The following is a 22,263-nucleotide window of genomic DNA, read 5'->3' as shown; positions in this document are numbered from 1 at the left end:
ACCGGATGGCAAAAGAGCAGGAGGAAAAATAATCCAAGTGGAGTGCTCAGGGGACACTGAGTTGGGTTTTTTCTTTTTCCTTTTTTTTTTTTTTTAATTTTTTCCGTCTTCTTCTGCCGCGTACCTGTGAGATTCGATTTCACATTTTGCTGAGCCCATTTTGGGGCATTTTATTTTTCTTTCTCTTGGGATTTTCTCCATTGCCAGAGGATGTCTCTTGTTGAGAGGATGCTGAAAGGAAGAAGAAACGAATTCTTTGACTGGCACTGAAGGAGCGGGGGGGGGGATATTTTTCCCCCTCATTTTTAAATTTTTTGTCATTATTCTTTTTCTCTAGGAAATCATTAACTGGGGGGGGGGTTGGTTTCTTTTTTCCCTCCCCCCCTTTTTTTGGAGGGGGACTTCAGAAGATCCATCTTTCTTTCCCCTCCCCTCCAAAGATTTTTTTTTCATCCTTCGTCTTTGTGGAAATGTGGACATTTCAGGCAGACAGATTGAGTGGAATTGTCTCTGCTTTAGCAGCTCTTTGTCTCGCCTGCTGTGCGCAAAGGTAAGGATTGCGATCCCAGGCTGCAGGGACGGGGGGCTGGCACAGGGCTTGTTTGTCTTGGTCGGGCTTTTCTCCATCGAGCTGGATGTGGGGAAGAGGAGGGGGTTCTTTCCCCAAATCGCTTCCCCTGCCGTCTGCTATTGTTATTCCCCAGCCCGCGCCGTTCGGGGGGAGGAGGGATGCTCGTACATGAGATGTGGAGCAGACTCTGCGGACGGAGCCCACCTCGCAGAGCGTGTGTGCGTGTCCCCCTGCCCAGCCCGGGGGAAAATGGCCAAGCGAAGGGCTTTGCCGGGGAACATGGTGCCCGCAGGAGCCCCGGAGCTGCGCTGCGCGCCCGGCACGGGCTGCCTTGGCCGTGCACACGCAGCCACGCTCGCATCCGTGCGGGCTGCGCTGTGCCACAGCCGCGGCTCTGCGGAGCCCCGGGGGCGATGCCACGGCCGTGCCCCGCGCGGATCGGTGGCATGCAACACCTCCTCCGCGGGTGCCATCCATCCGGATCCGGCCCTGCGTGTGCGCAGCCAGCCGTGCACCCGTGTGTCACTCGCTCACACCTCCAGCGCGCAGCTTCAGCTGCCCTGCGTGGCACCGGGCAGAGCTGGCACCGCTCCCCTGCCCGCTCAGGCTGTTCCTGGGCTGTGCCCGGAGCTCTCGCGGCGCTCCGGAGCTGCGGGCGCCCATCCAGCCCGGCCAAGGTGTGCGGAGCGCACCTGTTTGCTCGCTCATCCGCTCGTTCACGCACGGCGGTAGCGCTGCCTGCTGCTGCTCACCCTCCCTCCCTGCCTCCCTCCGCACACCTGCGGGCAGGTGCGTTTGTCCCTGCGCGCTGGCGGGGGGAGCTCTGGCATCTCCCTGCCCAGCCGTGCTCGGGGAGCTGCGCGATCCCGGCGCACACACGCAGTCCTTGTGCGGCTGTGGGTGCCCACATTTGTGCTTCCATCGCTATAAACACGCACAGGTCCTTGCGGGGCTGTGGGTGCCCACATTTGTGCTGCCGTCATTATAAACATGCATAGTTCCTCTTGGAGCTGTGGGTGCCCAGATTTGTGTTCCTGTCATTATAAACACACACACACACACACACACACACACACACACACACACTGTGAGGCTGTGGGTACCCAGATTTGTGCTCCCATCGTTATAAACACGCACAGGTCCTTGCAGAGCTGTGGGTGCCCAGATTTTTGTTCCCGTGGTTATAAACACGCACAGGTCCTTGCAGGGCTGTGGGTGCCCACATTTGTTTTCCCATCATTATAAACACACACAGGTCCTTGCAGGGCTGTGGGTGCCCAGATTGTGCTCCCCTGGTCACAAACACTCACAGGTCCTTGCGGGGCTGTGTTCCCATGGTTATAAACACTCACAGGTCCTTGCAGGGCTGTGGGTGCCCACATTTGTGCTCCCGTGGTTATAAACACACGCAGGCGCAGGCGCGCCCACCTTGCCCACACCATTCATGCGTGGTCCTGCTGTGTGGGGACACACACGCAGGCAGCTTGGGAGGCACTGGCCAAGCTAATGTGTGACATTCAAAGCCCACAGCAAGCCCCTTTGCTCAGACGTGTGTCCTAGCATGTGTCTGTCTGTCCAGCACCGATTCTCACCCGTAGTCTGCGTGTGTGCCTGTGCACAGCTCAGAGACAAAACACTCTCCATGTGCACGAGCCTCCAGCTACTCCTACACACCCCAGCCAGCAGCACGGGGTGCTGGGATGGAGATGTTTGGCTGCAAGGGTACGTGGCTGTGCAGAGCACATGGCCACTGACACAGAATCAGGGGCACAGCACTCCGGAATTCAGATCACAGGCTGGCTGTGTGTGCTCCCCGAGCGGATGCAGACCCACATTCGCCAGGAATAGCACTGGCATGCAGCTGCTCGCCCACAGCTGGGCAAATGCACGACTTGCCTCCTCAGTGGGAGGGATGTGGCTTTTTGGATCACAGGGAGCACTGGGAGGCAAAAGACCTTGTCCTTAATCATGATGGTTTATTCTCTCACTAGGCCACCTTGTAGCTGGTGAGGAGGAAAGAGTCCCCGTGGCCCTCTTCCCACTCTGCCCCTCTCTGCAGACACATTGTTTGCTGTCTCTACCTCAATTTCCCTTCTTATATTAATGAGGTAAACACTGATTCCTGAGTTTATGCTCTGCAGGAAGCCAAGCAGAGGTGTCCAAATCCCTTGAGAAATGTCCACGTTATGAATATGGGAGTCTGTGTACCTAGGAATGGCTGTCTGGAGATGAGCAAATGCTGCTGCACGCTCCCAGTGCTCAGTGACAGGACTGTGTTTTGCATGCTGCAAAACCTCACACACCTGCAGAGAAATCCACAGGTGCAAGTGGACCTTGCAAGCCTGGACACGGCGTTGTGAAAGCGCCCACCTGCGCACACCTCCCTGGCCTTTTCACAGTGATTAAAGCCCTGTGAGGAAGAGCTGCACCCCTCTCAGGAGCACGCTCAGGAGTGGAGCTCAGACCCCTTCCCCTGCCAGCACGAGGGCTCGTTGGTTGTGCATGCACCAGAGCTGGGTGCTGCCTCATATTTGCACATCCCAGTCCTGCTGAGAAATTCCTGCACATCCAGAGTCCTGAGAGCTGCCCAGGCTCCCAGGTGGTCCCACGTGCCTCTACCCACAGTTCTAGGGAGAGTCTGGATCACCAGACCCACAAATGCCTGCTTCTGTGCTCCTCATAAATCATGTCCACAGCCCAGTGTCTCATCACACCCCAGCGGAGCAAGGTTTGCACCCACTGTCACCCCCAGCCACCTCCAGGCCCTTGCTGGGAGGTGGTCACACACGTGCACACACCTCTGTGTGTGCTCTGTAGCCTCACCCAGTGCTCCCCTGTGTCTGTGTGCACAGGCAGGGAGTCCCTACCCCCTCCGTGCAGCCAGGGGAGCACGCCTGTCTGTCTGTCTGTCTGTCTATGTGTCTGTGTGTGCAGACACAGGGACATGCCAGCGGCAGCCCCTGGCACGGGGCTGGCAGAGGCAGTGCCGTGGTGCAGCTTTCCAGGTTGCCTGGGATGGATGTGGGAGGCGGTGTTGACAGGGAGACATGCTGTTGTGGTGGGTGACTGCAAAGAGCAGCAGTTGTCACCGGCAGGGTCTCTATTCTCATGCAAAGCAGGGGACGAGGGTGGCACAGAGGCTGGGGATTCAGGCACAAAACCTGATACACCCCGCAGCACTCAATAGGGCCAGTATTTTTAGCATCCCCTGCTTTCTGGTTTCCCACCTTCAGTTTAGGTTTGGCCCTTGGGCTGATTTCAGGAGGAGCTCTTTTCTGGCTGTTACGGCTGGATGGGTGTTAGGGAGGACATCTGCCCCCTCTGTGTGCAGGTTAAAGGGCTGCCAGGGAAAGGATTGCTGCTCTGGCACACAGAGGGGAAGATGGACTCTCCTTCCCTGGCTCTGCCTCTTGATCTGCGTTGCTAAGAAGTCACAGTGATGCTGAGTGACAGAAACTGAATTTTTACATGGCAAAGATCAACCGTATATCGAGGCTGTAGGAGAAGAAGGAGATATTGTTTTCTTCAATATCTTCCTTGTTTGCTTCAGTAACCTGAAGAAAGCCCTGGGTGCAGTGGGAAGCAGAGGCTGCACTGGGCTGTGTGACAGGGCAGGGTGCCTGCTGGGGGCCACTCGTGTAGTGGGGACCTTGGGACGTGCCAAGTCTGTGCTGGCTGATGTAAGACCTGGAGCAAGAGCCCAGCTGGGCTGAGGAAGGGGAGTGAGACCTGCAAGGGAGAGCTGCAGCTGCCCCAAGCACAGCCTGGGGCACAGAAAGCACAATTTCTGCCTCTGTCTGTGCACCCCTCTGTGGGCACAGACAGGGAAGCCCCCGGGTATTTGGGTCAGTGCCCAGGATGCTCATTGAGGGGTGCAGCAGCAGCAGGACCCCTGGGGTGCCTAAACCAGAGGGACACCAAGGGACAGAGCTTGGGGTGCCCTGGAGTCAGGGTGAGCTGTAGAAGAGGAGCCAAAACACTGCTGAGACTTCTGAGCCCCTCCCAGGATGGCTCAGGGCTCCTGTGGGGTCGTGGGCAGGTGGGGGGCTGGGAGCTGTGCCAAGGACAGAAGACACGAGTGAGGGAGAGCACAGAGAGGCTCTGCTCGTGGCTGAGGTGCCCTGGTGCCCTGGGGTGTGACGGATGCTGAGGTAGCTGGCCGGGACCCCTGGTGCCACACGGGATGATGAGAACTCTCTTCTTTTGTCTTTCAGCCCCTCCACTGGAAATATTTCTGTGGTGAAAGAGATTGTGGACAAACTGCTCAAGGGCTATGACGTCCGCCTCAGGCCTGACTTCGGAGGTATGGTGAGGCAGGGGCAGGGGACAGGGGACAGGGGCAGGGGCTGTGGCTGTGTCTGTGCCTGTGCTGGCCCCTTGGCACTCACACCGTGGGCAGTGCTCCCCTCAGACATCTCCAACCTTATCCCTCACCTCCTTATGTCCTTCTCCCTCACATTTCTGTCACCTCTCCTGCTTTTCCTTCTCCCCTCGCTGGCTGCTCTCCTTCCAGCCTCACCCATCTCTGCAGGCAGCTGGCTGTCCATGGTGTGACGTTTCTGGGGATATTTTGCCACAACAGAGACACTCAGCTTTTCCTTTGCTCCCAGCTTTCCTCCATCACGGACAACAAGTCACCCCTCCTCCATTTGTGCTCCCAGTGCCAGATATTTTGGCTCTTTTCCCTGCAGAGGGTCTGTCTGGTGGGGCTGTTGGTCGGCCTGCAAACCTGCTCCCTCAGCAACAGTGAGGCATAAAATATTCCCTGGGGAGCTGGTGGCCTGGCTGCCACTCAGCAGGAGGGGCAAGGATCTTCAATTCCTCCCTTGGGTCCTGTGAGCAAGCAGGAGAACCACAAGGGCCTGGTGGAGATGAAATATGGAAAATCTTTGGGCACTGTCGTGTTCCCAGGTCCAATTGAGGTCCATTTCTTGGAGAGGAGCAGGCACTGGAAAAGCACAGGGAGGGGGATTTGAGGGCTTCTGGACTCAGCCTGCCAAGCTTGGCTGTTTTAAGTCTTTTCTGGGCAATGCTGTTTCCTCCTAATGAGGAGATGTGAGGGGCTGGGGGATGCTACACGTCCAGGGAGGACAGCTACACATCCAGGTGTCCCTCTCCACGGCACTGATGGGCAATAGGCTCATGCCTGTGCTCTCAGGGGGAAGAGAGCCCAGGGACAATTATTTAGTGGCTCAAGGGAGCAGTTTTCTCTCAGCACGGCTGCTCCGTGGTTCCCAGAAGCTGGGAGTGAAGGAATACCCTCACTGCTTTCAGCAGGGTTTGAAGGCACCATCGCTGTTCCCCATGACCAAACCCGTTTCTCCTTGAAGCCTCTGGTTTCCCTGCACCTCACCCAGACCTGCCCCATGCTCTGACCACCCCGTACCCTTCAGCAGAGTCCCTTCCACCCCACAAACACCATCCCCACCACCCTCATCTCCTCGTTCTACCCCGTGCTGGAACAGGGGATTTCGGGAGGCAGCACCAAGTGCTGCTGGGCCCTGGCCTCATTGAGGGCTGGGTGGGGAGATGATGCCCACCCCTCCACAGTGCTCAGGGGCCCCTGGGAGGTCACCCAGGGCAGTGGGGAGACACTCTGGCTGCAGCATCCTGCAGGCAAACAGGGCTTCCAGATCTTCCCAGATCTTCCCTCTCTCTTTGAACTTGGGATAGGCTGGCTTTGATTTAAAGGCTCTGCCCAGCAAACACGAAATGTCCCTATTACCTGGCCAGGCCTGACCACAGAAATTGGTGCAGTCACATTTTATGAGGGGGAGAGCCGTGGAGATGACATAAAACTGGAAGAGGAGCAGGGTGTAAAGGCATGGCAGGGACTGTGATCCAGTGCAGCAGGAGGAGAGCTGGCTCTGCAGTCACGGAGCACAGGGAGCCACGGGCTAGGGCCACCAGGTTTTTGTCCCCTGATTCCAGCCCCCAGGACATCCAGGACAGGACTGGGCCCTTCCTCTGCTGACCCTACAGATCTGTGCAGTGCTGGGGCTGGGCTCGGCAGGCACTGCAGGATGGATGGGGCTGGGCAGCCCTGGCATTTCATTTGATTTTACTCTGAATTCCCTTAGTGCAAGCTGCATTTCTCCTCACTCAAGCAAAGAAATAGAATTATGACCATAACTCTCTTCCCTGTAATTGCCCCACTGTTGCCCTTCACCCTTTCTTGTCCTTCCCTTTGCTCGTGAGAGCAAGGTCCTGGTGGGGAGCACTTGGTGCTCGTGGTGCAGGGATGCCCAAACTATCAGCATGCCTGGCTCCCTCCCCAGGACAGGCTCATCCAGGCAAAATTCCTGCAGCATTTCCAGCTGGGCTGACACAAGCGTCTGGAAGCTGGAGACTGTTGGTGTTACAAGGCCAGGGAAAGGGGTGGAAGGTTCCTTGTACCACTGCTGTACCCAGAGCTCACCAGCTCTCTGGGCTTTTGGATCAAACCTGTTTCTAGGTGAAATCCAGTGGGGTCATGCCAGGAGGTGTTTAACCCTGTGTGGCTCCCAGTCCTGTGTGGAGAGGGTGAAGTGCTCCCCAGTAACTTGTGTGCAGGTGGCACGGCCACAGGACACACAGGAACAGCTTGAAGCTGTGCCTGGGGAGGCTCAGGTTGGATATTAGGAAAAGGTTCTTTCCCCAGAGGGTGATTGGAACGTGGAACAGTCTCCCCAGGGAATGGTCATGTCCCCAGGGCTGCCAGGGCTCCAGGAGTGTTTGTACAATGCTCTCAGGCACAGGAAGGGGATGTTGGGGTGTCCTGGACAGGGTCAGGAGTTGGACTGGGTGATCTTTGTGGATGCCCTCCTGCTCTGATGTGCTGTGATTCTGTGGAAAAGGCACAGTTTGGGCAAAGGCCTGGGGCCTGTGTGTGTGCAGCCCTGCTGTCCCCAGGGCCGTGTGGGACTGAGCTCTAGTTCCAGCATCCTGAGGACTGGCCTGCTCTCCAGGACTGCCCTGTGCTCCACCTGGACTGCCCTGCCACCCCTCCTCTGCCTCCCAGCTGGGCAGGTGGGGTGTAGCCCTCTCTGTGGGGAGGTGATCCCACCACCCCCTGTGCTCCCATCCTGGGAACACCAGTTAGGGTGAGCTGGGAATGGCCAAGGTGGCACCCTGGAGGGGTGGCAGGTCCTGCTGGGAGCCCTGTGCCCCACAGGGATGTCATGGAGCTGCTCAGGGCTGGCCAAGAGTGGCCAGGGGTCTGGAGGACAGGCAGCTGCCTGCCCAAGTGGCGAGGAGTGGAGCAAAGCAGCTGCAACTCAGCTGCCCAGGAACCAGGGTGAGCTGTGCCTCTAAAGCCAGAGCCTTCAGCTCCCTGTGGCTCAAGGACGAGGCACCAGGGGCAGGAATGTCACAGCAGCCAGTGCTGGGCTCCCTGGAGGTGTGGGCACAGCCAGGTGCTTCCCAGACAGATTCCCACATGAGGAATGCAACCCACAGACACGACGAACCAGTCTGGCTTCCCTTTCTCCCTTCCCTGCTCTTTCCTGCTGCTTTCCCCATGTTTTCCTCCTGCAGCAGAGTTGTTTCCTCCTTGCTGTCCTGTCCCCACATCAGTGGCAGTCACCCTGCCCTGTCCCCACCCTCTCAGCCTTGGGGACAATGTCCCAGCTCCACGTCCTGGGGTGCCTCCCCCATTCACTCCTGCCTGTAGAGCAGGAGCAACTGGGATCCTTTGGGTGTGAAGGCACGTGGAAGGACCTGTTCCCATGTACCACCTGCCATGCTGAGGCAGTTCTTGCCCCTCACAGTCTTTCTAAGAGAGCCCCCAGGCTCATCCCAGCACCCCCACCCTGCCCAGGATGTGGTGCTTCCACAGCTCCAAACACAACTCGTGGCTCCTCAGGTCTCTTTTTTTTTTTTAATTTTTTTTGAAAAAGAGAAAGAGAACTCCGCCTAATGCCAAAAGGAGGACAGGCCTGCTGGGGATTGCAGTTCACTTTTTAATTTTGAGATGCCTCGTTAGCTCTGGGCCGAGCTGAGTGGCTGAGAAGCATCAGCCTCTCGCTCTCCTCGCTCTCCCCACCCCCCTGCAAACCCATTAGGCCGATGAGCAGGTCAGCTCTCAGGGGTGGAGCCGTGGCAATGAGTGCCATGTGCTCACCTGGGGAGCTGGGCTGAGTGGGGGGACACCAAAGGGGACAGCTGGAGCCGTGTGGAGATGAGGGAAAAATCTGGGAGCAACTCCACGGGAAAGCCACCCTGGTTAGGAGGGAGCAGCCTGAGGGACAGGCCCTCTCGTGTTTCAGCTGCTGTCCCCAAGCCCTGGAGTGTCACCCCGTGCTGGAGATGTGGGACAGTGCCAGGGTGGGATGGGGCTAGTGCAGGAGAGGGCCTGGCGCTGAGGGGCAGGAGGGGGTGGTGGCAAACAAGTCCAAAGGGTCTGGCCAGGGTTGTGGCGGGATGTGGAGCAGCCTTCAGGAGGGGTGTGCAGGGAGCAGCAAGATGCAGCCAAGCCTCCAAGAGAGAGATCTTTGTCCTGGTACTGTAAGACCAGAACAATGCAGAGAGAGGGTTTTGGACATCAAATCCCAGGTGGGTGCCATGAGCTGGCCCTGAGGGATGGACAGCCTGGGGGGTGATTTATATAGCACACTAATTACACCACCAGGTGAGCAGGATGTCCACGACTTAGGGCTGGCTGAGCAGGGAGTGCTGCAGATAATGTCTGGGAATCATCTCAGAGCAGCGCCCTGGCTCTTGTAAGTGCTCTTAGGCACTCACTTTCAGAAGCATTAGTTCCATAGGAGAAAAAAAGGAAAAGAAAGCAAAGTAAGATGGTATTGCCCCAGGGTAGAGAAGGCAATGAAGGAATGGCAGGAAGATCCTACTTGAGCTCAGTGACTCAGCTGCTCTCTGTTGGTGCAACGTTTCCAGCCCAAAACTTTGCAAGAGTTCCAAGCAGATGGCTCTTGATGGTTTTCCAACATCATTTGCAGGTCTTGGTAGCCAAAAGCAAGGTGAGGGCACTCTCTGCTCCTTGCTGCCAGCCCTCCTGGAGTGCAGGGTTCCTGGTGTTTCTCCTGGGGGGAATGCAAGTGTCTGGAAATGTCTGGTGAAACAGAATGACCGTGAAGCCCTTGGGATTGTACAGTAAATCCTGGGTTTTCATGCCTGTGGATCCAGCAGATTTCCCTGCTCCATTTTAAATTCAAACTTCCCTAAGAAAAATTAGCAATTAAGGGGTCTTGGGTTGAAATGAGCCTGTGTCCTGCTCCTCATCTGCTTTGTGTCATGGATGAGGCTTCCCAGCTCTGATCACCCTCATTTGGGATATCCAAACCCCTCTTTGCTGCAATATCTTGGCCTTCCTCCCTTCTGTGCCCTGGCCCTCCTGCTCTCAGCTCCTCTCTGCTCCATCACACCTCCACCCCCCTGGGCACCCAGCCCTGCTCCCACGTCCTGTTTATTCCCCAGTATTCCTTCTTCAGTGGCCACTCCAGATTCAGTGGAATTGGGGGTGAAATCCTCAGCCTTTCCCTGTGTAACAGCATCACTTGAAAGCCAGAATTGTAAAAATAAATGATTGCTGATGCATAAAGTGTTGCAGTGAAGCATCGTCAGTGGTTCAAGGCTCCAAAACTGGCGGGGCTGAGCGGCTGCGCCGGCTGGCACGGCTGCAGCAGCAGGGGATGGGGTGCTTGTGTTATTTCCCTGGCCCACCAGCCCTGTGTGCCTGGGAAGCTGCTGCTCTTAGTGGTCCTGTGCTGGAAGGAATTGGAATTTGGTTTCTTCCATGGTCAAGGCTGGCGGTACTGTTCAAGCCTTCCCAAAAATGTCCCTGTTTTCCACTGCATGTCAGGTGGTGGTTTTTTCCAGGCAGCTAGATTGCTTTGGATTTTTGAAGGGGAGGGGGAGAAATTTTAGGAAAAGTGATTCAGAAATTTCTGAGAACAAGCCAAAGCATGTACGTGCTGGGTTTTTTTTCCCTGTCCTAGAATGTTGGGGGATGAAAGTGACGGCGCCTACTGCAAGGCTGGCCCCTGTGCATGGGGAGCAGGCGTGTCCCAGGGGCCACCAGCAACCTGGCTGGCACAAGGGCTGTGTCCCCACTGCCTCTGGTGCCAGGGCAGCACCTCAGAGCAGTGGTGCTGCTGCAGGAGGACCAGGGTGTGGGGCTGGAGGAGGGCAGCGGGTGCTGGTCCTGGGCTGCCTGTCTGGGGGGGCTCACCTGCCTTTCTAGGCTTTAGTTCTCAGCTTTCCACCCCTCTTCTGTGGCAAAAATGTTTAAATCTCAGAGCAGCTAGATTCAATTTTCCTTTAGCTTTTGAGATGCCTTGAGCCAGCCCTTTTGGGGCAGGGAGCTGAGATTTGGCAGGAAGGCTCTCGTCCCACCAGGGACAGCTCCTTCCCTGCTCGCAGGAGGACTTGCCCAGAGCTGGGCACAGGGTGAATGTGAAACGCTGCACTTAACAGAGCCTGACTCCACCAGGAAATGTCACCCTTCTGTCCCCACACCGTGGCGGGGCAGAAGAGCAGCTCTGGGTGTGAAAGCAGAGGGGTAATTATGGATCAGGCTGGGGAAAGGAGTTAATTGAGAAAGGAGAGAGAGAAGATGTCTGGGAAGTCTGTAAACCCCAGTGTCACTCAAGGCCAAAGGAAAGGTGAATACCTACTACAGCTGTCAGCAGTCTCACTTTCCTTCCTGAATAAAGAGCATTAAGAAAAGGCCATTCTTGGTCAGTAAAACTGGCTGCAGCTGTGCAGCCCTCACTTCCTCCCTAGTTTATGTGACTTCTGGCTCCAGACCATGGGTCACATCCTCTCTAGGGCTAATCCAGAAGGAAGATGACAACCTCCTGCTGTTGTGTCTTACTTCATTAACTGAAGTGGCAGGAAATGAAAGGATCCCGTCCTTCTTGGGACATATGTGGATGTTAACACATTGCCACATGATGGAATTTCTATTTTTTTCACTTTGCTCTTTTTATACGAAATACATGCTGCGAAAAGGACTTGGAGTCTGTAAAGTCAGCCACACAAGACTTCAGAAAAAGCCAGAATTGGGGTTTCTCCAGGGATCTATGTTTGGTCCCCTTGTGAGGGTGCATCAGAAGGCAAGGTCCAAGAGTTGCCTCCTCCTGAGCAGCCCTGCAGAGCACACCAAGGTGCCATTCACACATGGAGCTGGTTTTTCTCCTTCCCTTCCTTCAGAGGGGACAGGCTGGGGGCATGGCAGTGGGGACAGCTGAGGCGGCCACAGCAGGTGATTAGGGTGGGTTGATTGTCTGGTGCAAAGGCTGGGACTGAGCACCCCAAGTCCATCTTGTGGACTTGTGCTTTCCTGGCTGCTTTGTGCTCAGACCTGCTCTCCACACAGCCTCAGCTGTTTTTGTGAGTGCTGCCAAGCACAGCAGTACAGCAGGAGCGTGTTCACACCTCTCCCCCAAGGAGCCAAAGGTATCCCCTGCTGAGGGGTGCCCAGTGAGGGGGTGATTTTGCAGGATGCTCAGCAGCACTGGAGGCAGGCAGTGCCTGTTTGGAGCACAGCTTGTCTTGATTTCAGCCACAGCTGTGAGCACTCAGGCCCAGTGCCCCGGGAGAGACACACAAGAGTTCGCTGAAACCCGGGAGCTCCAGGTGACTGGGGTAGGACAGAGCACACAGGAACCCTGTGACACAGCCACAAAAACATCTTCCCTTTCCTGTGGGCTTCCCTCACTCACTGCAGGGTGGGCAGGACACTGTCAGCACTGCCCTCCTGCAAATCCATCCTCTATCAATCAAGGAAAAGGAATGAGCAAGGATGCTGTGGACAGTTTAATTAAGAACTGGCTCCATAACATCCATTCAGCAGTGGGCATCCTTCCACCTAACCTTCATCCATTTTGTTTTCCTCACAATTTTGTTCTTGAGGGCAATAATATTTTAGGATGTTAGACCAGTCGCTTCCTCCAGTGTGACATAGCTTGTGAACCTCTTGCTGCACACTGAACGTCCTTGTGCACTCAGGTGTGGCCACACTTATTATCCTCCTTTCGAGACAGGAGTCTCTGGCACAGAGCAGTGGAGGCAGTTTTAGGAGAAGACAGCAATGGAGATGAGTTCCCCTGAGCCTCAGCCCAAAAATGGCCTTGGGTTTCTGAGCAAGCTGTGTGCCTGCCACAGAGCTATGCCTGCTTTTCAGGATTTGGTGTCCAGTGAGGAGCATAAAGTTTCACTGTCATCCATTTTCAACTGGAACTGGAGGAGATGTTAAGTCTCATGCCCAAGTCTGTGTGGGACAAATGCACTTGGTTGCCCTTCTCTTTCCTTTTCCCCCTTGGCTGGTGCAGCCTCTCACTGCAGCTCTGCTCAGGCCCTGGCACAGCTGCTCTTCCACTCCATGGCAGGGCCCTGGGCTGGCAAGGACCTCTCAGAGATCTCTCTTAAAACAAAGACGTCATCATCATTTTAACTAAGCTTTTATTCCAGGAATTTTGCCTCCACCCTTAGTCATAGATTTTTTTTTTTTACATCAAGATGCAATACATTCAAGTTACTAATTAGCAGAATAATTCCAATACTTCTTAATTAATTAACTGACTAAAAGCAGATTGTTGTTTATAGGCAGATTTGCCACATCACCTGGACGCATGCTCCTCCTTGACAAACATCTACGTAACACTCACCATTTCTGAGATTATTCCTGCCAGTAAACTTGCCTTCGAGGGACTGCCACTGAAAGCACAATGTGAAAGGAGTGTAAAATCCATTAGTAGAAGTCCTTTTGATTGCTCAAAATATATTCTCACTGCCCTGGAGCTGTTCATCAGAGCAGCTTTACATACCTGCATTGTTCATCTCCTAAGACTCCCAGGATCCCAGTTAGGCAGAGAAGTATTTTTAATCCATGTAACACGAAATAGAAAAGCCAAGGAATGTGCTGCAGTTGTGCTGCTGTGTGAAAGAGACTCTGTGTGTGCAATCACTTTTCTCACCCATGTCTGGTTCAAAGAAAAAGAGTTGGAGGCTGCTACAGTGTCAGGCTGGCTGGATGTGAGAGGGTTTTCTGGTGGTACTGACAGTGTCTGGTCTGAAAAATCCATTCTTGCAGAGAGCCCTTGCTGGAGGATTTTATATCTTGATATTTCACGTGAAACATCATGCACTTGTTAAAGCATGACCGGAAACATAGACAAGACAAAAGATGTGTTTAATGAAGGCACGAGGTCTTTCAAACGAATTCACGTCACATGTGTGAGAAAGGGCAAAGTTGGGTGGTGGAGCCCCATAGGATGAACAGAATGGTCAGTAAAACAGGTTTTCTGGAGACCCAGGGATTGATCCTGTTCTCATGAAATGGAAGGAGAAGAGTTATTCTCCCTTCCTGCTGGGATGTGGGAGCACTGCTGTTTGTTTTGAGCAGGCTGGGTTGGGCAGCACTGATCACACCATTCCTATAGGCTATTCTTCTGGTTGTGGCATTTATCCCTGGTTCTGTGCCGTAGCTAAAAACTCTTTTTTTCCTCTCTGATCTTCCCCCCCTCCCCTTCCTTTTCTCCTGTTCTTTGCAGTCCTGCAGGATTTGTGCTGTTCAATAATTGTGCTTGTGACAGGGGTGAGCCTCAGCCCAACCCACTGTGTCCAGAATTCCCCTCCCTAGACCTCAGGACCTCTTAGTTCAACTCTGGGATGACTCTGAGTGCAGCTCTAGTTGGAAGAGAGACTCTGTAAAATTACATCTTGTTGTTCCATATTTATTCTCCCTCAGTGGTTTCCATGTCAAACTTGCTCAGTTTACCAGTCAAAACAAGATATTTCTACCTGCCAGCTCTGCCAGCTCAGCCTGGGCTCTGGAAATCAAGCTGTGCTCTCTCTGCCCTGGACATCATCACTCACCAGAAAGGATTCTCAAATCAGGGCTGAGCTGGATGTGATGTTGAGTGTGCACAAACAGAATTTGTTCTCAGGTGGTATTAGGGGCTCTGTGTGGCAGATATCAGCAAGGCTCCTGTGCTGTGCAAATATTGACTAACAAATCTCCCCACCACCTGGGGGAGGATGGGACACCTCTGGGGCCATTTTACACTTTGAGGACACCAGAAGAGGGAAGATTTTTGGGAGTGATGGTGAAAACCCACAGCAGCACCAGGAAGGGCACTGGGAAGCTCTGCTTCCTGCTATTCTCTTTATTTGTGAGAACAGACCTAGCATCTCCTGAGCTCTGGGCCATTGCTTGTCACCAAACTGTGACCTCTCCTTCAGCTGTGGTGTCCTGTGGAGCCCCCATAGGGAACAGGCAGGTGAGCCCACTTCTTGCTGTGGAGAAATGCCATGATGTAGCCATAGGAAAGGCTCTTAATTAATGGGCATTAATCTTGTTCACAAATAGTTCCCGTTCTGATGGGTGAAGCAGAAGGACTTTCCTCAACACCCCTTCAGAGAAAAATGGAAATTTTGTAAATTTGATCATTGGCAAAATGTTTAAAAAGCCACTACACATGGCAGAAAATATATTTACTGTGTATGATCATGTCATAGAGTAGGAAAACCAGGGAGGGTGTCCTGCCCTGCTTTCAGCTTTCACTCCTGTGCTTCTGTAGTGAATCCCCCAGGGGCTGTCAGCAAGGAGGGACACCAGAGCCTTCCCTGTCCCCATGTGAGGCTCCATCTGAGCCTGCAGAGCCATTCCAGGCACTGAAAGCCTGGCAAAACATTGGCAAAATGTTTAAAAAGCCACTACACATGGCAGAAAATATATTTACTGTGTATGATCATGTCATAGAGTAGGAAAACCAGGGAGGGTGTCCTGCCCTGCTTTCAGCTTTCACTCCTGTGCTTCTGTAGTGAATCCCCCAGGGGCTGTCAGCAAGGAGGGACACCAGAGCCTTCCCTGTCCCCATGTGAGGCTCCATCTGAGCCTGCAGAGCCATTCCAGGCACTGAAAGCCATGGTGGGCTTTTGTCTGTGACACAGCCCAGGAGCAGGGAAGAAATTGGGTGACAGCCATGGCTCCTGGGACACTTTGTCACCCTGTGCTTGCATTTGGGACAGTCAGCTGAGCTGGGAGAGCACCGGCGTGCCCCTTCCTCTTCCTGCAGAGCCAGGATGGGTTTTGTGGCCAGCAGATCTCTCCAAACACATCCCCTCAGCTGCCTGGAGTAGTTCTGACTCTTCTCTTACACACTATGAGATGATCCCTGCTCCCTTTAAGGAGCTTGGGGCTGGTGACACCACAGCAGGTGACAGGGGAACCTTGTGCCAGGGGAAGAGCCATGTCCAAGGGCTGCACTGGGCTCTTCAAGGGGTGATGCACAAAAAAGGGGGTGCCCATGGCAGGGACAAAGCTCTGGGTGTAAGATCAGATGTCAGGCCAGGAGAGGAGGCCACCCAGGTCACAGATGTCACCTGGAGAAGGTCTGCAGGAAAGCCCACTCTCCTGGCCTCTGGAGAAGGATCTCAGCTTGGCAGGAAATTTTTGGAAGTGAGAGAGAGGGTAGGCTATGAGCTGAATTCCTCTTCTTATCCTCTTTTCACAGCAAAAATAGAACATTTATCACAAGTTCCCTACATGTTTTTCTTCCCTATTGCACACTAGCTCCTTGCTAGTATTTGAAGCTCCAGAAAAAAGAAATTGATGAGTACTCAAGTTAATAATGTGTGCTTATTGTGTTGATGAATTGCTGGAGATGAATATATATGTAAAAGCTCTGCAAGATTCACTCATCCATGCATCCTGAGTGAAAGCAATTATTTTGGTGAGCAAATGGGACTTAGTTTTATGTCTTAATAAAGAGGTTCTGGGCTAAAAGGCAACTTTTGTTCCGGGCATTATTGCAAATCAAGCCTTACTGAAATAATGGAAACACCAGCACAGGGGGCAATCTTTCAGAAGTGAACATCCTAGAATCCTTTTTTTCTACGAAACTCTTTATATTCTTGGTCACCACTGAATTTAGTAAGATCTTCTCTGTTTCAGACTGTGGAGAAAGGGCAGGACCACCTGAACAAAGCACATCCAAGAGCCTCAGAAACTGAGGGATGAAAACTTGTGATCCCATGGATGACATTTGGAAAGGGGGGCGCTTGGTTTTTGTGTGTTCTTTGTTTCTTGTGATTCCTAACCGAGATATGAATTCAGTGTGAATGTAATGATATTTTCAGACCAGACTCACTCCATTTTTTCAATACTTGCCCTATAAATTGTCCTGACTGCCCCTAAGCATAAGCCTTGGGCATGATGCAAGTTTAGCACCAGGTCCCAACCTGGCCATCTCGTTCTTTTTGTTTTTTCCCACATGCTGGGGATGTCCAACTGGATCCAATCCAGGAGTTACATCTTTAAAGACAAGAGTCTGTAAACAGAGATGAGGAGGTGTGACTAACTCATAAAAAAAATTGAAAACAGGGAGAAAAAAAAGAGAAAACACCTTGTTGTTGCCACTTTGATAAAAATGACAAGTCCAGGTATTTTGTTGTTGTTACAAACACTTCTAAGACAGAGAAAGGGATTTGATGTGAACAGAGGAGCTTGTGTTAACCCATTTAAATTAATTTGGCTCAGCTCATTTGCAGCTAAGGGGATTAGATGGCTCAGGATTTGGTAATGTGAGAGTGTTTTCCCAGACAGGTCACATCCCACAGTCCAGGCCAGGTCTGCAGATGCTTTGGGGGAGAATATTTCCAGTGCACACAAGAGAGAGGCTCCCCATGGAGAAAACATTTATTGCTCACGTGCCAGGAAAGCCCCAGCACTGAAAAGCTGGGTCAGCACCTTTGTGCCCTGAGTGGGCAGGTGAGAAGTGAGACATTCCAATGGCAACTCGGGAGAAAATTCCACAGCTGCCAGGCAGGAAAAAATGCTAAATGACCTCACCTGTGGGCCACCCTGGCAACCTGGCCTGAGGGGCTAGATCCTGTGGGGCGGGATGGGATAGGATAGGATAGGATAGGATAGGATAGGATAGGATAGGATAGGATAGGATAGGATAGGATAGGATAGGATAGGATAGGATAGGATAGGATAGGATAGGATAGGATAGGATAGGATAGGATAGGATAGGATAGGATAGGATAGGATAGGATAGGATAGGATAGGATAGGATAGGATAGGATAGGATAGGATAGGAGTCCCACACATAGCAGCACCACCCCTGCCATTGGGGGTGGTTTGGCTGTGAGGAGGAGGGTGGTGCTGTGGTTTTCCAGGTATTGTGCTGCACTCCTACCTCCTGGCTCTGTAAGGAGTGTTGTGATGCTGGGGGAGGTATCTCAGCACTTGGGATTCAGCCCTAAACCTGCTTTAAAACCTGTGTGCCTCTGTGGGCCTTGTAGCACCAGAACTGGTACAGAGATGGAACATTTTGCATTGTAAAGAGTGTTTTTGAGGCTGTGATGAGTCCTGGGGGTTGGTCTGCTCAGAGACTGAGATGGGGCAGCTGCCTGTGGTGAGTGTGTTCTGGTACTTGGTTAAATACCCTGCTTACTTTTGCACCCAGGGATTCAAAATATCTCGTGTCTGTGTGCAATCCTTTCTGAAGAGCTGCCCCCTTCAAAAGCAGGGTAACAGGTGCTGGGCTGGGAAAGGAGGAGCAGGAGGGTGCCAAAGGCTTCTGAGCCTGCCCCAGCTGGAGAAGCAGAGTGTCTGGCAGGCTCTAGGAGATGGGGCAAACACAGGCTCTGAGGAAAAGCAGAAGGACTGGACTATTCCTGAGTCCACCAGCACTTCCCAGGCAGGCAGAGCTGTGCCCCAGGGCTGCTCTGGCAGGGCCCCTGGAGAGATGCAGTTGCCTGCCAGGATCCTGACAGAGGTAGGAGGGAAGTCTTCTCAGGTGGAGCGATGTGGGGGTGGCTGATGAGCGTGGGCACAATGCTTCACGCTGCTGCTGGGGAGAAGAAGCCTGGCTTGTGTTGCTTTGCTGTCAGTCTACAACAGGCACTTGCTTGGCAAGCCCCGTTGTCCTCCTGCTACTACTCTTGTTGGGAGAGCTGGAGGGACCTGGGATGCTCAGTGTCTCTGCTTTCCTGGGATTTGCTCGGTGTAAACACAGGGAAATGTGGTATTTCATAGTGCCAGCTCTGCAGAGAGGGATCCTACAGGGGAACACCAAGTGTGTGCCCTGCAGGCTGCAGAGCCTCGGAGCTGGTCCCTGTGGGTGCCCTGGGGACACGGGGAGGGCAGGTGAGCCATCCTCCAGGAGGCTGGAGCACTGCCTTCATCTGCCAGGGGTCAGATCTGGATCCACCTTCTGCCATGTCCCTGCTCCAGCAAAGACTCCAATGGCAGCGACACCCCTGCAAAGCAAGCTGGCCTTTGTCTCACTGCCAGCTTTAAGGGATGGATGGGAGCTGGCACTCAGTCCTCTTGGTAAAGTTGCTCTTAAAGAGTTGATTGCTTGGACCCACTGGTCAATGCCAGGGTGATGGTTGTGAGTTTTGGTGAGGTGATGCAGTTGTGTGTCTCTAAATTAGAGCTTGACAAACCTGAGAACTTCTTTTGCTTTGCTATGACCTTACCAAATGCGCATCACCTGGGCAAGAGATTCACAAGCAGAAGATGTTGGAAAACTGTTTTCAGTTTTCACTGAGGATGAAACAGCTTTAAAAATCTATCTCCTGAATATTGACCTAGGCCTCTTCCAAGAAGAGATGATGTTCTGAGTAGTCAGTAACTATTTTTTAATGCTGAGAGCCCTGTGTGTGTGTACAGATGCTCTGCTGGACTGGGTCCACTGGCAGTCCAGATACTGTCAGGCTTGGTGTCTACTCTCTTGTTCCATTTTTAAGCCTATACATTTGAGACTTTGTTTTTATTCAGCTTGGGTAGCTGTCTACCAACATCTTTTAAAATCAACCTTGATTTAGCTTCCTCTGTAATCCTTCAATCCCTCTGGGACAACCTTTACACTGTTTTTGCAGCCAGCTGATTGTTCTCTCTCACTTCCAAATTTCCATGGGATATTTGCAATATCCCACTCTAATACCTACTAATCCATAAAAAATACCCATGAGATAGATTAGGTAATCCACTGTGCCTCACAGATTGTGCTCCTTAACTCTCTGCTTCCCCTGGAACAGTCCCAGAACGGGTGCTGCATCTGCCCTGGGAAAGCACTGTTCCTCCAGAAGGATCCCTCAGCACTGGCTCAGGAGCAGGCACAGTTTGCTTGAGAAAATGTTCTGTGACTGTTCAGGTCCGTAGGGAGGCTTCATGTGACAACAGGCTGGGACTGTGGCTGCTGCTATCCAGGTTAAGCCGTGTTTGCAAAGAGCATCTCAGGGAGCAGTGCTGGCAGGAACAGAGGTCAGCTCTGCCTGCTCTGCGAGGGCTGTGGCCCTGGCTCCTCACTGAGCAGGAGCCTCATTGCTTGCACCATGTTCATGTTTGGATATTCCAAAAGTCTGCTCAAGAGCTGTGGCTGTACCCTTCCTTGGATGTTCCATCCTGCCTTTGTGCTGTCCTTGATATCCTGGTGAGAGCTTCCTCCAACTTGGCATTTTCCTTGGGAAGTCCCAGCTATTCCCCTGTCTTAAATAAATATTTCAAGTTCAGTTGTCTGGCTGGATGAGGTGACAGTGCCTGGATGCCAGGAGAGGACAATGGCACAGGCTGGAAATCCTCATTATCCTCCTTGCACAGGGTGCTGCTGTGCCTGGTGTGGTGTAGATGGATGGAAACCACACCAGGGTTAGGCAAAATCTCATTTTGGGCATGGGCTCAGTGATGTAAAAAGGGCCAGACACTCCCTAAAGGAATATGGGAAGATGTAGGAAACCTAAGAAATACCAAGGAAACCTAAGAAATACCCACGAAACTGTTTTCTACCAGACCTACTTGGAGAGCAGCTGCAATCTCCATGGGAACTAGTGGTGGTAGATATCCTTCCTGCCCCTGCAGAGCCATGAATCCGTGGGGAAAGCATTGACATCCCCAGACACCCTGGAGGCCAGGGCCCTGTCTTTTAGCCCCAAAATCCCACTGAGAGATTCCTCAGCAGTGACAAGTCCCTCATAACCTGTCCCCCCAACAAAAAAGCCAGTGCCAGATTTGCTAACTTGCCTTGAGACCACCTCTCCTTCTGGTAATGTATAAGAGTGTAAAACCACGGAGGGCTTTGCCCTTTTAAATCCAAGGGATTCCATGGGGTGATCTGCTGGGAGTAGAGGGAGAGCTCCAATATCAGCCTCTGAATGTGTTTGATGTTTCTGGCTGCTGTGCTGAACCTGGCAAAAGAAATGTATAGCATTGGCTGGGGGTGGGGGAGAGATCATGGGAATAAGAGTGGAAAAAAAATGGGAAAAGGATTGGAAAGTGTTAAATGGATGTTTAAACCTAGATTTTTTTGGAAAAGTTTGAGTGGGTTCTTAAGGGACCCTGCTGAACTCAGTGCTTCTAGATGTCATGGCAAATCAGAGGTGCTGGATGAAAGTGGTTCCCAGAACATTTCTGCTTTCATGATACATGGTCAACTTTCCTTGTTCCTCAAGCAATGTTAACTCTAAACTGAGTTTGTGCTTGATGCTGTACATAAGCTAAAATAAAAGGAAAGGAACAGGAAAATCAGTGTTGGGAAACTTCTTTGTGATTTGGCTTGTGTAGCCTGCTGGGCTGGCATCTTTTAGATGTTCTCTCAGTGCTGTAGCAGACCCTTGGTCCTGAGATCTGTAAGTACAGCTATTATGCAGACAGCAATTTGTGAGCTCCTCTTGCAATCTTCCTGTGTGCTGAAAAGCCAGGAGCATTTCCATTCTGTCTGCACTGGAGTGTAGTAAATTTGAGCGTCCTGACAACAGGCTGGCCTCTGAGTTATCTTTTGGGTGGTTTCAAAAAACTGTGGCACAGGACTAATTAGTCCATCAGCCAAAAATGATTCAGGGCTATCTGTTTTGGGAGGGCCAGGGGGAGATTTATGAAGAGGATGAATGTTTTCATCCTGGCAGCAGCTCCTCAGCCAGCGACAAGCCCGGTGCTGGATGTGCTGCCTCCTGCACCTCCAATTACCTGGGAGCTCCTGGCTCCCAAGGAACCACGTCTGTCAGGCCTTGTGTAACCAGCCCATGACGTGGGCCCTGGCTCTGAGCTGCAAACACAAAGCCAGGCTGCCCCCAGGTGCAGTGCTGGGAACAAAGCAGAGGAGCAGCCTGGGTGAGCCATTTCCTGCAGAAAGAACAGTGGATGCTGAACGCCCCTGCCTCGCTGAGGAGCGTGGAGGGAAAAGTGCTGGCAGTGGAATGACAGGCTGTGTGCTGGTCGTGCCTGTGGTGAGACTGAGATTGCCCCAAGTGCTGCTCCTGTTGGGTGGGGGGTCACTGAAAATGCAAGAGAAGCACTGTGGTGCCATGGTGCTTCATCAGCAAACCTGGCCCTCCTCCTGCCTGCACCAGCCTGTCTGTGCAGAAACACTTCCACCAGACAGTGCAGGGCAACCTTGGCAGGGACTGGCTGGTTTGGGGCTGCCCTTCAGCTTCTGGAGGGTTTGGAGTGAGGAGCAGGGCTTTGCATGGATGGAATCTCATGCCTATGGGTGTTTACCATTGCAGGGTAAGGCACAGACCTGTTCTATATGTAGGTTTAGTAACTGAAGCCTCTAATTTCCTCTGGTTGGCTTTGTTTACTCAGCAGAAGGCCTAAAAGCAGCTTTCCTGCTGCTGCAGGGATCTCAGAGACTGGTGATGCCACAGGCAGGGTGCAAGCAGGGAATGCTGAGGCTCATGCACAAAGCTGTCTTGAATAATTTCTCCTCTTGTCCAGAAGAGACAGGGCTGTGCTCCCT

The 22,263-nt window shown here is 52.8% G+C and overlaps 1 protein-coding gene across 2 annotated transcripts in view; it reads left to right on the top strand.

The window, feature by feature from the left end:
* Nucleotides 1-249: 249 nt before the first annotated feature.
* The window catches only part of LOC121362826 (gamma-aminobutyric acid receptor subunit beta-4), a 71,391-nt gene continuing 49,377 nt past the window's right edge, over nucleotides 250-22,263 (top strand). For both annotated transcript variants that reach the window (XM_041484677.1, XM_041484676.1), the window contains exons 1-2: nucleotides 250-550; nucleotides 4,786-4,874. In XM_041484677.1, coding sequence (XP_041340611.1) covers nucleotides 471-550; nucleotides 4,786-4,874 — 169 coding nt within the window. In that variant the 5' untranslated portion in view covers nucleotides 250-470. The remainder of the gene's footprint in view (nucleotides 551-4,785; nucleotides 4,875-22,263) is intronic.

Source organism: Pyrgilauda ruficollis, unplaced genomic scaffold (assembly GCF_017590135.1).
Source record: "Pyrgilauda ruficollis isolate IOZ18807 unplaced genomic scaffold, ASM1759013v1 scaffold67, whole genome shotgun sequence".
NCBI lineage: Eukaryota > Metazoa > Chordata > Aves > Passeriformes > Passeridae > Pyrgilauda > Pyrgilauda ruficollis.
This window is presented reverse-complemented; position numbering and strand designations above follow the sequence as displayed.